The sequence below is a fragment of the Pistacia vera genome, unplaced genomic scaffold (assembly GCF_008641045.1).
Source record: "Pistacia vera cultivar Batoury unplaced genomic scaffold, PisVer_v2 Contig201, whole genome shotgun sequence".
Taxonomy (NCBI): domain Eukaryota; kingdom Viridiplantae; phylum Streptophyta; class Magnoliopsida; order Sapindales; family Anacardiaceae; genus Pistacia; species Pistacia vera.
This window is the reverse complement of record NW_022196004.1, coordinates 172,104-191,025: the sequence shown is the minus strand read 5'-3', so window position 1 is coordinate 191,025 and position 18,922 is coordinate 172,104. Positions and strand designations below refer to the sequence as shown.

General features: G+C 32.8%; 1 protein-coding gene across 1 annotated transcript; it reads left to right on the top strand.

Annotated features, from left to right (window-relative positions):
* The first annotated feature begins 12,432 nt into the window (after positions 1-12,432).
* Positions 12,433-13,254, top strand: LOC116128683 (cleavage and polyadenylation specificity factor subunit 3-I-like). Its single transcript, XM_031414438.1, has one exon. It carries the CDS (start codon positions 12,433-12,435, stop codon positions 13,252-13,254), a length of 822 nt encoding a protein of 273 aa, XP_031270298.1.
* Positions 13,255-18,922: the final 5,668 nt, after the last annotated feature.

The window sequence follows — 18,922 nt, the reverse complement described above, 5'->3', positions numbered from 1 at the left end:
AAAAGTGATAGAAAAGAGAAAGAACAGAGAGAACTAGACATAAAGAAAGAACAAAGAGAGAATCGAGAAGAATAGAAAAGTGTAATGTAAGGAAAGAAATTCAGAATGTGAGCAACGGAGATAGAAGGGGGTCATAGCGGATTTACTTATTGAGCAATTAGTGCTCACTCCGTGGATTTCTCAGTTTTTGCAGGAAATAGGTGAGAAGCGGTCGGATGGAACGTCGAGAAGCAAAGGGGAATGGCACTACTGTCCACCATATTTTGAGAGTATGTATATGATACTTTTGTTGTTGTAAGGAATTTAGTATATAAAAGTAAAGAAAATTTTTGAGCCCACTATTTTGTACTTGAATACATATATATTTTCTATGATATATTTAGTGACTTCATATTATATTTCCTAAAGTATACTAGCTAGAAAGAATTATTACAAATCCTCTCGCTAGCTTGACGTCTCCCAACCACTACAATCTAATATCTTGAATTTGTGCAACACTAATGATATAACCTCCTTTTGCTAAAATTCTATTCCTCTTGGACCTTTGGATGCTTTAGGATTGAAAATCTATAAAAATTTAAGCTAATTCCTATGAATTCTCTTTGAAATTTGGTGAAGAAATTTGAGAGAAATTGGATGAGGGGTGGCGTGTACAAGGGATGGAATCGCTAGGGTTTAATTTATTGACACCTTATAACTAAATAAATATATTTATATTCCCATTTTACCCTTGCACTTTTATGATAATTCCAATTATGCCATACGTGCATTTACCAATATACTCTCACTTTCAATGGATTTAACACATATTCTTGGTCATTTTTACTCCCCACTTTTTTATCTAGTTGTGAGTGAAAAGACCATGTTACCCTTATTCTTTAATTTCTTTGTATTATTTTACAAACACGTATTTATCTCGGCATCACATCACATGTATTGTCCATGACCTTTCTACCACTCTATTCTCATGGCTATCACACTTAACACATTATATTTATCATACTCACTTTTCACTTGAACACGTGATTCTATGTGAAATGACCATTTTGCCCCTATTGAAACTTTTATGGAATTCCTCTATAAAACTAGTTAAATATATTCACTATGACTATAAAATAATCTCTACCATATTTCTGAATGTGGGTATTACAATAGTCAATCTATGTTGGATTAGTATTTTGAATAGTAAATTGGTTAGTAAATTCATATGAAATTGGAATCTTGCTAGTATATCGTGAATCCACCCAAAGACCGGTAATGTTACCACATTCCTAACATAGTTTTTACTTGTATTAAAAACTTTATTATTATCTAGACTTATATCTATAATTTACCCAAATGTTTTAGGCAAGGCAACTTCCTAATCTTTTTAAGGGGACAACTAGTTCCTCGGATAATATATTTCTGAAATAATTGCAACAAATGTTGTAGTTTATATTCATCCATCACTTCCAAGTTTAAGAATATATTCTACAACTTCCAAACTTGCCAATAATAAAAATAATTAATAAGGAAATTATATTATTTAGCCCTAATTTAGGATGTGAATTGAAAACTAGCCTCAAAGTGGAAAATCACTCACAAAATAGTCTAACACCCCTTAAGTCCTATCGATGCTCGATACCCCCTTATCGATTTACAGTTATCCCCTGTAAGTCCTATTGGTGGGTATCAATCATTTTTTACCTTCAACTTTATGAATGGGAGCAATTTTATCCTTAAAAATTACAAAAATTGGGTTAGACTATTTTTTGAGATACTTTCTACTTTTGGGCTAGTTTTCGATTCACACCCTAAATTAGGGCTAAATAATATAATTTCCTAATGAATAATTATATTATCTATTCAATTGATTCCGATGAGATTTGGTCAAAATACAAATAAATCCAATCAGTTTAGTTTTCATAAATGGCCTCGTTTACAACAAATTATGTAGAGTTAATTGTAATTTCCTTTGATGTATCATTAAATAAAAATTTGCTCTTTTTTGTATTTGAAACAACAATTTATCCCTTGCCAGTAATGTTGTGTTAGGGTTCTGATGTATAATTAACTAGACCAAGGGTAAAGTGTGTTAATCAGATGACGGAAACCTCGATAACTCTATGGGGACATTTGGTTCAAGGAATGTTATATTAATGAAAAGATAAATTATCTTGAAGATTAATGGGAATGTTATATTAAATATGTTTGGTTAGACTAAAATAAATTTGTTGGTATGTTATATTGATATGTTTGGTTGGAAGAAATAAAAGAGTTCTAGGAGAAGCCTTTTACTGAATTGGCCTTTTTTTTTTTTTAATATTATTATTATTATTTGGATTATTTTTTTAACCCCCTACATTTGAGAATTAAGCTAAAACACCCCAGCTATAATAAAACTTAAAAAATTGGCCAAAACACCCTAGGTACACAAGACGATTTTTGGCCGTCGGCCACAGTCGATAGTCGCCAAAATGGCACACGATCGACTGCATATGGCCAAAATAGCACACGATCTAGTAAGTTTTCGACAACCAGATAAATAGCTAGATCCATGGATCTAGCCGAAAACGGCCATGGATTTGGTTGAATTCTACCAGATCGACGCACAACCAACCAGATATGGCCGATCGTGCACCGTTCTGATGACGATGGTTGGCAATCAACAATGGTGGCCAAGTCCGGTTGTGGTCTTGGGTAATTTAATTGTAACACCTACTGAAAACTAGTACAATGCATGCAATTAACAATGGAAAATTTGGCCCAAAAAGTTTCTTTTCATTACAATTCACATGTCTTTTATACACAAAAGTTACTGTTTACAAAAGTGCATTTCAAAAGACAAAATAGGGGAACAGTGTAGCTATTTCTCCTCGCGCGCCGACGCCCCTCCAACCGCATCAACACCTAGAACCTGCATCCACAAAGGAAAATAACGGGGTGAGCACAAATAATGCTCAGTAAGTAAAACTCTCTAACTGTCTGTCCCCGTGTGTGACTCTTAATTCTTTCCTTTTCTAATTCTGTTTCTATTTCTGTTTCTAATAACATCATGGCCTCATCTTACCGGAGGTACGGCCGAATGGCGTTCACACAGCACCATCTCACTCTCTATGGCTATCGGGTGGAATTCACACAGTACCAACCCTTTCTTAGTGACTACCGAGTGAGGATCACAAAGCACCAACTCGGTTCCTCCTAACTATCGGGTGGAGATCACCTAGCACCTACCCGTTCCTCATGAATTTTGGGTAATGATCACCAAGCATTTACCCGTCTCTAGTCACTATCGGGTGATGATCACAAAGCATCAACCCGCTTCTACTAGCCGTTGGATGATGATCACAAAGCATCAACCTACATATCTCTTAACTAATCGGGTAGTGGTCACAAAGCATCTACCCATTCCTATTACTCATTGGGTGACGATCACTAAGCATCGACCCATCTCTCCAAGGCTATTCGGATGATGATCACAAAGCATCAATCCGATTCCCATAACGGTCGGGTGATGATCACAAAGCATCATCCCAACTATACTACTCTTCTAACTCATTCTATTGTAGCATTTTTCAATGCTCTCTACCCTTAGAGTAATTTTACCCACTAAGCTCTCTACTCATAGGGTATTTCTATACACAAAGTTTCCTACTCTTTCTTAGGTCACTTGTCAATGCATATAACAATGCACATGGATGATTCATCTCTACTAATGCACTTGTGAAATGCCAACATGCAATGTTGCAAGAATTAAGGTTCATTACTCACACTCAATTCTCTATTAGGCATTTCATCAAACAACTCATGTGCACTATAAAACTCTATCATAGCCATGAATCTAAAACTTTTCCTAACCATCCAAAATGGGGAAAAACCCCTTCACAAAGCCATAATAACCTGTCAAATAAAACACTTCCAAAAAGGGTTTCATAACACCCCTTCAAATCCATCTCAACTACCTTGCCAATCCAACAACCCATTTCTCATATTTACAAGGTATTAACATTCACAAAGCATAGAAATCTCTATTCATACATCCATACATGGCATATCACATGTATTTCACATACATACATCATTTCTATTAAAACCCTAATCAAGAAATTTCATAAATCTCAACTTGGGTTGGGTTTTACTTACTTGCTATGGAGAGACTTCACCAAATCCTCTTTCCACTTGGTTTCTTGACTATTCTCTCTACTCTTAACCAAAAGAATGAAAACCCTCAAATTTCAATATGGGTTAAAACTCCCAAATCACACAACTTAAGTAGAGATTCTTACCTTAGAAAGCCTTAGGTTGCTTTTTATACCCCCAAATCACTTCAAAATCCCTTGGAAAACCTTGATCAAGAGAGAAGAGAAGTTGAGAGGAAGAAGAATGGAGTGCTGCGTTTGAGGAGAAGAAATGAGGGGTTTTGTTAATTCTAATCCCTTTTAATGAAATGTATAACAAAGCATTCCCATATTGCCCTTACTCTTCTTTGGGAATTCCATCTATATCCTTTGGTTCATTACAAACTCACCCCCATGTCAACACATTCTCCATGAAAAATCCTTACAATTAACTCCCCACTTTTCCTGCTAAAAAGGGGTAGAAAGGTCAAATTGTCCTTAGGGAAGAAAATGTCTAAAACTCAACCAACATTTTATTCGGCCTGTCGCCGCGGCGAAGAAACCTTTGTCGCCGCGGCGAAACTGTCCAGAGAGTTTCACCCTTGGTTCAACCCATCTTCGCCGCGGCGAAGATTCTTCTTCGCCCCGGCGAAGCTTGGTACACTCAAATTCTTCTATTTTCAACCAAAATTCAGGGCAACAATCAAATAACACTCAAACAAACAAATATAACAACAACCAACTCGATTAAGGGCGAAAGAGGAAACAATAACAACGTACCTCAAGTGGGGCGTTACATTAATGGAAGTACAAGGGTAATAATGTCTTAAAAATCTTATTTATAAGGATAAAATAGTCCATGAATATTCTTGTTTATTATTTCCTGAACAAGGGCATTATTATCCAAAAAAATTATTAGGGGTAAAACTGTAACAAATTTAAGATTACCAAGTAATCTTAGAATACCTAAGAAAATGGTGGTATTCAGATTACCACCTATATAACCTACAATAATTACTATTGGCATTAGAGAGTTACCAGAATCTTTTATTACTTGACAACTGAACATAGTAATGTCAATAATATAAGATAACATTACTAGAGGGGGGATTACCCCCAACCTCACCCTATGAGGTAAATCTGATTTTAGATGCTTGAGGGAGGACATTAGAAGGGAAAATGTAATTAACTCATTTATGTAATCAAGCCAAGAAATTTTACGTGGGGTTTTTAAAATTTTGATAGAATCTAGGACATGCTTCAAATATTTTCATAATTTCTAAAAGGTTTTTTTAATAAATTTTATAATCTACTCCCATGTGCTTTCAATAATACTACTCATCTAAAAATTATTCCAAGTTCTCATCCCAAGTGATGTGTAATCATATATGATGTCGAGATGTAAACCGCATTTGTAGGGATGTGAATTTTTTGGGATATAATTTGGGATGTATCAGATTACTCATGTACATCTCGAAAATGGATTGAATTTTTGTTATCACCCAAAATTTTAAGATTTCGCGTATCATCCTTTTGATTCACTTTTGTGACTAACAATAGAAGAGCTATCTAGTATTTACAATGTAATATATTCAAAATATTAATTAATAATACTTATTTACAAGTTATATCTCATGTTCACCCATTTATTTGTAATTAGATGTTGGAAAATTGAATTGACTTCTTTTGAGAAATCCCATTAATTATAAAATTTACCAAAACTTTTTTTTAGAAATTCTAAAATTGACATAAATTCTCTTAAAATTTGTTATAATTTTATTAAAGATATTCAGTAAAGCTAAATCATATATTTAATTGAACCTCATCATATGAGAATTAAAATTAGAGTGTTAACAACAATATGCAATAATTGTGGGAATATAATCATAGAGACTTGAGCATTTAATAAGCACATTTTTGTTAATGGGAATTGTTTGGTGAGTAAATTGACATTTTTCCACCCAAATAATGGCCTAATGACCTTTCCCACCTAAAACATTTCAAAATACAACTTTATTACCCAAAGCACAATTCCGTTAGTAAATTTCATTGTGAAGAAGGGCATGATGGTCAAAAGTCCGTTATAAATAAGGATAGGATGGTCAATTAATAAAACCCCATCACCCCACCCGTTTGCACCACCAATGGCTGGCTACTCCCTCACCGCACATGTAACGCCCACATGGAGGTATATAATTTAATTTATGTTCTTATACCCTTAGTTGAATTTATGTTCTTATACCCTTAGTTGAATTTTGTTAAAGTTATTTTGAGAAAAATGTGAAGAAAATCTCTTACACTTTCATTAGGGCTAAAATGGTCTTTTCACTCAAAATTAGTTGAAAAATTGGGGAGTGAAAAGAGATAGAATTTCATGGAGAATGCAATAAAAATGAGGGCATTATTGCTAGAACAATTAGTGATAGAAGTAATATCTAGGCAAGTATTCAATGAGTATCTTATAGAGAGAATTAGAGAATTTTAGCTTAAAAAAAAGTGTTCATCTAAAATTTTTGTTCTTAATCTAGTTATAATATACTATTATACAGATTATTTCCACATATATAAATCTACATTAAAACTCTTCACTGAGACAGTGTGTGTAATCTTGTAATGTCCACATTCAGGTACGTAACTTATTTATTTAATGCCCTTAGTTTTGCTTATTTCAAGGTAAAAGATTGAGAAATTAGAATTTGCAAACTTCGTCGCGGCAAAGGAGTTTTGTCGTCCAACATTGTACACACTGCCCAAATCGTGTTCTTAGAATTGTAAGCTTTGCCGTAGCAAGGAAATAATTTTGCCGGGCAACGTATACTCTGGAATGTTTCGTCGGGGCAAAGATTTGTTGGAGTTTTTGAGAAAATTCTAGAAAATTTCCTTAAGGGCAAAATGGTCATTCTACCCATAATTAGTTGAAAATGTAGGGAGGAAAAGTAGTAGAATTTCATGGAGAATGCAATGGAGAGAGGGTATTTTTGTAATTGATTAAAGGGAAAGATGGAATTTCATAAAAGTGTAAGGGCAAAATGGGAAAGTATAAGTAATAAATGAGACATTAAGGGTTCAAGAATGAAAACCCTATCATTCTCTACTCCCTCACATGCCACTTTCATCCCTAAATCCCTCAATTTCTTCATCAAATTTCCAGGAATTTAGAGGATTTTTTGTTGGATCTGGTAGATATCAATCCTAAGCATCCAAAGGTAAGAATTCTAGCAATAAGATGTGAGATTAATTTTTAAAGTATTGAATTCTTAAGTTTATATGCTTAGGGTTTAAGAAGAAGAGGAAGTCTACCAAAGAGAGAGATTCTAGTGTGGAACTACCCAAACTCAGGATAAGTAAATCCAATCCTAGTCATGGTTTGAGCAATACTTGAGTAGAGAATTTCTTATTGTATTATAGCTTGTAGTATGAGAATTGATGGAATTGGTGATAATTCATGGTTAGAATTACACTATGTGGAGTGATGATTGTGGTTATAGAAATTGATGGAAGTTTGGATGAGATAAGCAAGAATTTGAGTAGAGTTATGGATTGTATTTTCTTGGCCACGTTTTAAGTTATTTTTAGGGAGCTTTGCTCCAAAATTTTGGTGGTTAGAGATTGTTATGGAAGTGTAATCACTTTAATGTTATTTGTGCACACAAAGTGTTTGATGAAATTTCATAGAGAAGTACATGTATGAGTATGTTGATTTATATTTTGATATGAGCTTGTAGATGGTTGAGAAAGTAGAGAATGACATGTTTACATGCCATATTGCATTCTTGCATTTAACATTTGAATTGAGAAAGAACAATAAGAAAAAGTCATTTACATGCATACATGCATATAAGCACACTAAAGAACAAAGAAAGAAAGAAAATTACTAAAGAAAAGAAAAGAAATTGAATACTAATTTCTAAAAGAAAGATAAAAGAAAATAAGGTTGTTGCGATAGGGAACCTGTGAGTGACAAGAAGAAGAATATTCCACATGCACGCCTCCTTCAGTGAGCGGCCTAAGAATAAAAAGAAGAATTGGTACAGTCCGTAAGAGTACATGTGGATGAGGACTGTATCCGAAGAAATATCTACATGCACGCCGCTTAGTGAACGGCCTAAGAAGAAGAAGAAAAATTTGTACAGTCCGTAAGAAATGCATATAGATGAGGACTATACTCACTCACAAGGCCAAGGTTCTAAATCCATGCCCAATTGAGTCCGATCAGGAAAGATAAGAAGAAAGAAAGAAAAAAATAAGAAGAAAAGAAAGAAAGAAAGAATAGAAAGAACACAAAAAAGAAAGAAAAACAGAATAAGAAATAGAAAAGCAGAAAGAAAAAAGCACATCCTATACATTGTGCATTTGCATCATACCTATGCATGATACATGCCTACTATCATGAGTAGTGAAAAGTGATAGAAAAGAGAAAGAACAGAGAGAACTAGACATAAGAAAGAACAAAGAGAGAATCGAGAAGAATAGAAAAGTGTAATGTAAGGAAAGAAATTCAGAATGTGAGCAACGAGATAGAAGGGGGTCATAGCGGATTTACTTATTGAGCAATTAGTGCCACTCGTGGATTTCTCAGTTTTTGCAGGAATAGGTGAGAAGCGGTCGGATGGAACGTCGAGAAGCAAAGGGGAATGGCACTACTGTCCACCATATTTTGAGAGTATGTATATGATACTTTTGTTGTTGTAAGGAATTTAGTATAAAAAGTAAAGAAAATTTTTGAGCCACTATTTTGTACTTGAATACAATATATTTCTTGATATATTTAGTGACTTCATAATATTTCCTAAAGTATACTAGCTAGAAAGAATTATTACAAATCCTCTCGCTAGCTTGACGTCTCCCAACCACTACAATCTAATATCTTGAATTTGTGAAACACTAATGATATAACCTCCTTTTGCTAAAATTTATTCCTCTTGGACCTTGGATGCTTTAGGATTGAAAATCTATAAAATTTAAGCTAATCCTATGAATTCTCTTTGAAATTTGGTGAAGAAATTTGAGAGAAATTGGATGAGGGGTGGCGTGTACAAGGGTGGAATCGCTAGGGTTTAATTATTGACACCTTATAACTAAATAAATATATTTATATTCCCATTTTACCCTTGCACTTTTATGATAATTCCAATTATGCCATACGTGCATTTACCAATATACTCTCACTTTCAATGGATTTAACACATTTCTGGTCATTTTTACTCCCCACTTTTTTATCTAGTTGTGAGTGAAAAGACCATGTTACCCTTATTCTTAATTTCTGATTATTTTACAAACACGTATTTATCTCGGCATCACATCACATGTATGTCCATGACTTTCTACCACTCTATTCCATGGCTACACACTTACACATTATATTTATCATACTCACTTTTCACTTGAACACGTGATTCTATGTGAAATGACCATTTTGCCCCTATTGAAACTTTATGGAATTCCTCTTAAAACTAGTTAAATATATTCACTATGACATAAAATATCTCTACCATATTTCTGAATGTGGGTATTACAATAGTCAATCTATGTTGGATTAGTATTTTGAATGTAAATTGGTTAGTAAATTCATATGAAATTGGAATCTTGCTGTATATCGTGATCCACCCAAAGACCGGTAAGTTACCCCATCCTAACAAGTTTTTACTTGTATTAAAAACTTTAATTATCTAGACTTATATAAATTACCCAAATGTTTTAGGCAAGGCAATCCTAATCTTTTTAAGGGGAAACTAGTTCCTCGGATAATATATTTCTGAAATAATTGCAAAAAATGTTGTAGTTTATATTCATCCATCACTTCCAAGTTTAAGAATATATCTACAACTTCCAAACTTGCCAATAATAAAATAATTAATAGGAAATATATTATTTAGCCCTAATTAGGATGTGAATTGAAAACTAGCTCAAGTGGAAAATCACTCACAAATAGTCTAACACCCTTAAGTCCTATCGATGCTCGATCCCCCTTATCGATTTACAGTATCCCCTGTAAGTCCTATTGGTGGGTATCAATCATTTTTTACCTTCAACTTTATGAATGGGAGCAATTTTATCCTTAAAAATTACAAAAATTGGGTTAGACTATTTTTTGAGATACTTTCTACTTTTGGGCTAGTTTTCGATTCACACCCTAAATAGGGCTAAATAATATAATTTCCTAATGAATAATTATATTATCTATTCAATTGATTCCGATGAGATTTGGTCAAAATAACAATAAATCCAATCAGTTTAGTTTCTCTAAATGGCCTCGTTTACAACAAATTATGTAGAGTTAATTGTAATTTCTTTGATGTATCATTAAATAAAAATTTGCTCTTTTTGTATTTGAAACAACAATTTATCCCTTGCCAGTAATGTTGTGGTTAGGTTCGATGTATAATTAACTAGACCAAGGGTAAAGTGTGTTAATCAGATGACGGAAACCTCGATAACTCTATGGGGACATTGGTTCAAGGAATGTTATATTAATGAAAAGATAAATTATCTTGAAGATTAATGGGAATGTTATATTAAATATGTTTGGTTAGACTAAAATAAATTTGTTGGTAGTTATATTGATATGTTTGGTTGGAAGAAATAAAAGTCGGAGAAGCCTTTTACTGAATTGGCCTTTTTTTTTTTTAATATTATTATATTATTTGGATTATTTTTTTAACCCCCTACATTTGAGAATTAAGCTAAAACACCCCAGCTATAATAAAACTTAAAAAATTGGCCAAAAACCCCTAGGTACACAAGACGATTTTTGGCCGTCGGCCACAGTCGATAGTCGCCAAAATGGCACACGATCGTGCATATGGCCAAAATGCACACGTCTAGTAAGTTTTCGACAACCAGATAAATGCTAGATCCATGGATCTAGCCGAAAAGGCCATGGATTTGGTGAATTCTACCAGATCGACGCACAACCAACCAGATATGGCCGATCGTGCACGTTCTGATGACGATGGTTGGCAATCAACAATGGTGGCCAAGTCCGGTTGTGGTCTTGGGTAATTTAATTGTAACACCTACTGAAAACTAGTACTGCATGCAATTAACAATGGAAAATTTGGCCCAAAAAGTTTCTTTCATTACAATTCACATGTCTTTTATACACAAAAGTTACTGTTTACAAAAGTGCATTTCAAAAGACAAAATAGGGGAACAGTGTAGCTATTCTCCTCGCGCGCCGACGCCCCTCAACGCACAACACCTAGAACCGCATACAAAGGAAAATAACGGGGTGAGACACAATAATGCTCAGTAAGTAAAACCTTCTAACTGTCTGTCCCGTGTGTGACTCTAATTCTTTCCTTTTCTAATTCTGTTTCTATTTCTGTTTCTATTTTCGTTTTATTTTCTGTTTCTATAACATCATGGCCTCATCTTACGGAGGTACGGCCGAATGGCATTCACACAGCACCATCTCATTCTCTATGGCTATCGGGTGGAATTCCACACAGTACCAACCCGTTCTTAGGACTACGAGTGAGGATCACAAAGCACCAACTCGGTCCTCCTAACTATCGGGTGGAGATCACTAGCACCTACCCGTTCCTCATGAATTTGGGTAACGACACCAAGCATTTACCCGTCTCTAGTCACTATCGGGTGATGATCACAAGCATCAACCCGCTTCTATCGCCATTGGATGATGATCACAAAGCATCAACCTACATATCTCTTAACTAATCGGGTAGTGGTCACAAAGCATCTACCCATTTCTATTACTCATTGGGTGACGATCACAAAGCATAACCCATCTCTAAGGGCTATTCGGATGATGTTCCAAAGCATCAATCCGATTCCCATACGGTCGGGTGATGATCACAAAGCATCATCCCAACTATACCACTCTTCTAACTATTCTATTGTAGCATTTTTCAATGCTCTCTACCCTTAGAGTTTTTACCCACTAAGCTCTCTACTCATAGGGTATTTCTAAACACAAATTTCCTACTCTTTCTAGGTCACTTGTCAATGCATATAACAATGCACATGGATGATTCATCTCTACTAATGCACTTGTGAAATGCCAACATGCAATGTTGCAGAATTAAGGTCATTACTCACACTCAATTCTCTATTAGACATTCATCAAACAACTCATGTGCACTAAACTCTATCATAGCCATGAATCAAAACTTTTCCTAACCATCCAAATGGGGAAAAACCCTTCACAAAGCCATAATAACCTGTCAATAAAAACACTTCTAAAAAGGGTTTCATAACACCCCTTCAAACCATCTCAACTACCTTGCCAATCCAACAACCCATTTCTCATATTTACAAGGTATTAACATTCACAAAGCATAGAAATGCTCGAAGTACATTTTTGAAAGAACTCATGCCTCCTAACATAATTCTTGTTCATGGTGAATCGCATGAAATGGGAAGGCTCAAAATGAAGCTTCTGACTGAGTTTGCGGATTGCAACACCAAAATTATCACCCCAAGGAATTGTCAGTCTGTTGAAATGTATTTTAATTCGGAAAAGATGGCCAAAACCATTGGAAGGCTGGCCGAGAAAACCCCAGAAGTTGGTGAGACGGTCAGTGGTATACTTGTAAAGAAAGGTTTCACTTATCAGATAATGGCTCCTGATGATCTCCACATCTTCTCACAGCTATCCACAGCAAATATTACTCAAAGGATTACTATCCCATACTCTGGTGCCTTAGGTGTGGTAAAGTTTCGACTTGAACAGATATATGAGAGTGTCGAGTCATCAACAGATGAGGAGTCTGGGGTTCCCACATTGCGAGTGCATGATCGAGTAACTCTGAAGCAAGACTCAGAGAAGCATCTTTCAATGCATTGGACTTCAGATCCTATAAGTGACATGGTATCAGATTCTATTGTGGCACTCGTTCTAAATATCAGTCGAGAGATCCCTAAGGTAGTCATTGAATCCGAAGCTGTGAAATCTGAGGAAGAAAGTGGGAAGAAAGCGGAAAAGGTTATTTATGCACTGCTTGTCTCACTCTTTGGAGATGTGAAATTAGGAGAGAATGGAAAGCTCGTGATAGGCGTTGATGGGAATGTGGCACATCTTGATATACAGGGTGGAGATGTTGAGAGTGAAAATGAAGGCCTCAAGGAAAGAGTGAGAACAGCATTTCGACGAATTCAAAGCGCTGTAAAGCCTATCCCACTCTCTGCATCTTAACATGTCTTTTCTTCTAATGTATTTCCCATCCCCACTAAACATGTTCGTGGATTTTGATGGAATTTTGGAAACCTTGATTTACTGCAGTTTATAATTTGTATGTTGTGTAGAATGTAGATTGTAATGAACTGAAACTTTTCAGCCCTCTTTTTGTATAGCTTAGCACTGAATTAGACCATGGATACATCAACCCTTCTTCCACAATATCTTTGGTAATTGTTCTTGGAAGATTTTTTTTCAATAAATTAATGTTTTGCTGTGTGCTTTTTTATGTGAAATAGAAAGAGTTTATAAGTTTAGAATAAGGGTTTGGGTACATAATATGTTAGTAACATTATTGATATTTGATAGGTAATCTATGTTAAATTAGAGTCCACCCAAAGACCGGTAATATTACTGCTTACAAAATGTAGTTTTAACTTGTTTTAAGAACTTCATTATTATCTAAACTTATATCTATAACTAGACATGGGGTTCGTGTATTGTACGAGTATGTTTGTTTAATGTTTTTAAAATAGGTTGTAAACAAATTTACTTTAACATAATAAAGTGTTATTAAATTAAGAGATAATAATCATTACATTTTATAAGTTTTAGAGTAAATATAAATTATATATATGTACAGAGTTGTGTTAAGATAAAATTAATAATTGTATCTTTATAATTATTAATATTAATTAATATTATCAATATCAATTATTTAAACTTAAAATTTATATTGAGTTTTTGCAATTTCTGTAAGTTATATTCATTTTCAAGTTTAACATTGACTGGTAAATTTTTATCTCACAGTATAGGATTCATATATTTCTTTAAAATCAGTAATCCTCAGCCAATGTTTGAAAATAAACGTCTATTCACATAGTTCATTCAAAGACTTTGTTTGTTTTACAGTTGAGAATATGATAACTCAATTAATTTCTGGGTTAATAATTGTAGAACTACAAAACAGAATATGGAGAGACTAACTTCCATCTTTATACGTTCTTATTTAAAATGGTTGGATTTTTGGAATGCCTATGTAATGTACTTATATAATTATTATTAATACTCATCAAATGTGTGAAGATGGAAGAATTAAATCAAAACCAACATGTCAAGATGGAGAATTTTTAGTAGATTCATTAAACAGTAAATGCAATGCGTCAATTAAAGGAACAGTTTTCAATCAATTAACGAGTAACATTAAAATCAAGATAAAGTTGAACATAGAGAAAATACTTTTATTATAAAAGAAATAAGTACATCAGTTTTTCATACTGTGAAGTGGGTTTAGATGATGTAGATGGTGCTTATTTTCTATTTCTCTTATAGTTGTTCAGTTCCTCTAGTGCAAATGCATATTCTCTTTTGTTTATGTTATAGATAATATCCATGGCATATTGCATGATTTCTAACATCTGGTTAATGACTTCTCTGAATTTGTCTCTAGCAGTATGTAGATCATCTAGATTGGTGTCAACTTTTTTGAAAATTTCCCTCAATTCCGGCATTCCCTGAAAAATGTCTAAACCAATTGTAGAAACAATATACAATAAACTTTTATAAATATATGGAAACGGTAACATGAATCTGTAAATATAATTATGAAATAAACTCTCGACATATCAAAAAAGTTTTTTTTTATGGTTTTTATATTCCTGCGAATATGTATCATCGTTTTGTTTGACATTTTGTAATTTAGGATACAAAAGATGTGAAACATTCATACCTTCCGGTTGCCTTGGTGGAGAATTATTGTTGTTAAGGTCGTTGCTGATATTCGTTGTAGATTCTTTTGGTTGTGATGTTTTGTCAGACATTTTTGAATTAAGTTGTGGAGAAGAAATGAACAATTAAAGCGTATGGTATTTGAAGAAAGTTAAATGGGTGATTGATGTTAGAGTAATATTTATAGGAGAATATGATACGAAGAGGTGGAATCTGAATAGACAACTAGTAATAAATAAACGTGTCAATCGAAAAAGTGTTAATAATTGTTTGGATAAGGTAATACGAAACGTTAGTAGACTATTTGTATAATATTAAAGAAAACTGTAATAAATATTTTGTTAAGTGTGCAACATATTAGTTAGGTAATTAATGATGGTTTGGCAAGATGTTGAGATATCATAATAAATAAATATTGTTATTTACTAATAATAAAATCTTATTGATACATTTTTAAAGGAAGGGCAATAAATATTTTGTTAAGTATCCAAGTAAAAGATGATATGATGATGTCATAATATATTTATTAATTTTTTAATTGTGGTTCTGCAATATGGTTATGAAACATGCATATAGTTCGGCTTGGGTCTTGTTTAATCAATAATGCTATAAAAGTTTTTTTAAATTTGTAATAGAAATGGTTATTTATATATATTTTTTTAATTAAGATTATAATATATTTAGATTGATGTTTGTTGAATATGTTTAATTTTTTTTATCATTTTCATAAACAATTTTGTCTAATATTGTTATTATATATCTATTAAAATATTAAATATTGTTTATGTTTTATCTGGTATTTTAGTTTTGTAATTAAAATTTTGTTACTTCACATTAGAATATATTTTGATTTGTTTTATCTAAATAGAAATAGAAAACAAACAGATTGAATAAATTTGAACTAATCTTTTATGCGAGAATTTTTGTCATAGTATAAAATTCCGATGGTTCCTTCACATACATAATCCTCATATTGATTTTGAAAACGTATGCCTATCTATACAGTTTATTGAAAGTTTTTGGGATTACTTTCTGATCTTTGCCTTGTTTAGCAGTTGAGAACATGACAACCCAATCAATTTCTGGGGTGCTATATCAAACAATATAAAAGTTGCTCTGGAAAAATTAACAGATATCTAGTAATAGATAAACACATTGATTGAAAAAGTGTTGATAACTTACTGGGTAATGGGATATGAAACGGTAGCAAACTGTTTGTGGCGCATTAAAGGAAAGCGTAATAAATAGTTAACAATGGTTCGACAGGCGGGTTTCCAAAATATGTTGTGGTTCGGTGTGGAATTTAATCTAATTGTTAAGAATCAATCAAATTCAAATCTAACCAGTTCCTTATCAAACACGACCAGCAAACACTTAAGAAACAACACAAACAATAACGAAAAACAAGAACCAAGAACATAACCAATTTTACCATGGTTCGTTTATCCCAAAGGAATAAACTATGTCCACGTTGAGCTCCAAGTAAAATGGAGGCTCACTGCACTATAAGGATCAATCCAATTACAGATTACAACTCAATCAAGAACAACCACTCAAATCACACAATCATCCAACCTTCAATCACCCATAATCTACTCTCAAAGACAACTACTATAAGCGTCTCAATCAGAAGAACCTAACATTTCTTCTACTCATAATTTACCCACTAAATTGCAACAGATCACACAAATTGAAGATTAACCAAACTAAGAATGAAAACCTAGTAGAGATGAAAAAACGCGATAGAGAGGATGAAAAGCTGCTGTGCGTTTCTGTGTAATTTCAGCTTTATATAGGTTGACCTCAAGGCTTCATTTGCACAGTTGGATTAGACTGAAACCAAAGGTTGAGATCTGTCACTTAATAAAACTTCAAAACGACAGCGTATTGCGTACTCCAACACGACACCATTTGAAGCTTCACTCAACACTAATCAATAATGAAATGGAATTTTTTTTGATATGTTATAGGAATAGTATTTAGATGGTTGTTTGTCTAACGTGTTTGATTATTTGAGATTCTCATAATCATTGGTGTTTAACATTTTTATCAAATATTGTTTACGTTTTACTCATCATTGTAATTTTGTGATCAATTTTTCTTTATAAGTTATTAATTATTTGGATCAATCGTAGATAATTGAGTGAGTTTTAACTTCTACTTTTAGATTAAACTAAAAAGCATTTAAATTTTTACATGTGCAAGAAATTACATAAGAAACTTACTAAAAATTAAATTTCATACAAACTATTTCATAATCCATGTTACATCTATGACATGTGATATTTTTTGGTGACGTTGATCTGTCCTAGTGTATACGATTTTGATTCTCCTTGTTGCAAGTCCCAAAAATTCGTCTTTTAATGAGAATTGTGGCAATTGGAGTCAGTGACTTGAATTCTTCCTTGCAATATTTTAGTTTGTAGAAATGATTAGGTAGTTTTAGTAATTTCATTAGAATTTTTATACCTCTATTGTAATGTACAGTAAGCAGAGCAACGACAGTGTGATATATTGCTTGCATTTTATACTTTTGGCAAACTGTAATCAGTAGTTGTAATCCCATATGTGTATCATGTTTGATGAAGAACAAATGTGTTCCGAGTAGTAGCAAAGCTTGTTTATTTTTAGCTTCTACAAGTGTCTTCAGAATTGAAAGTTCCGCTATTGTTATTGTTGGCAGTTTGTGTTGTTTTGAGATGTCCCTTCTTTGTAATATTTGCTTTATGTTTACTTGTTTGTTCAGAGATTTGCACCTGTAAATTGTACGGTAAATAATGGTTTTGAAGCACAAGATTTGCAATAATTAAAAAAAAAAAAAAAAATCCATAGTTAGGAATCACAATACCATTACCTATATGATTAAAGAATTAAGAATAAATAAGTGTACCAAATATGACTAAGTTAAATATGGATTCTAAAACGCATTTTGGTTTTTGTGTATTAGAAAACTATTAACGACTAAAGATGCACATGGTTCGGCATAACCATTTGTATGGTTAACCGCTGTCGTTATAAGACTCTTGCCGAACAAACCACTATCCTATTGTTATTAGTTGAATGTTCAAGCGTATTGTATAAATATCATTTTCTGTATGACCAAGAAAGTAATGAAATCAATAGATTAATGAAATACGATGGTTTTAGTAAAACTTACGTTAACTGTATTGCTTGTAAAGCGGTGTCGTTTTATTCAATTGCTTTTACAATGATTCATGGTAGAATTTCTTATGGTAATTGTAATAGATCTATGGGTTTTTTTTTTTTTTTTGTTTAGTTTTTTTCTTTTTTAGTTTTTTTGTAAGGAATCATGATGTTTTGGTGCTTTTTTGGGTGCAATATATGGAATTATGTTTCGATATGGTATCTGTGGTTTATATAGTTCGTGTGGGTAGCAGATTTTTTTTTTTTTTTTTTTTGTATTTCAATTGCTTAGATAATGTTCTTTAATTTAATGAGAGTCAGTTTGTTATTGAATCTGGTTTTTAATAGTTTGTAAATTTGATGGTTTATTAATCATTTAATGTAAGTATTAATTAATTTAAGTGATAACGGTCCTGCATTCATCTAAATTTCTAAAGGGACCTTAAGCTTTGATGACATTTGATTAGTCATAATTTTTTTAAAGCAGTGAGAAACAGATAACGTTTCATCAAAATAAATATCTGCTTTTATGAATTCCATTAATATTGTATAAATATCTACATAAACAGTATCATTTATTTGATCAACACTTTAATAAAAACAGTACATTAAGAACGACATTAAATATCAGAATACCAAACATCATCAAAATATTGAACACATCAATAAAAAAGTAAGTACATTAACCCATAATTAAACCCAAATTCTAATATTCTGATTTTAAATAGTAATGTCACATTAAAAATATCACATAATAGCACAATGCACCAATCAACAATAAATAAACATGGTGATTTAATAATAATGATATCTT

Excerpts from the sequence above, each read along its gene's own strand:
- LOC116128683 (XM_031414438.1), top strand. The coding sequence starts at position 12,433 with ATGCCTCCTAACATAATTCTTGTTCATGGTGAATCGCATGAAATGGGA.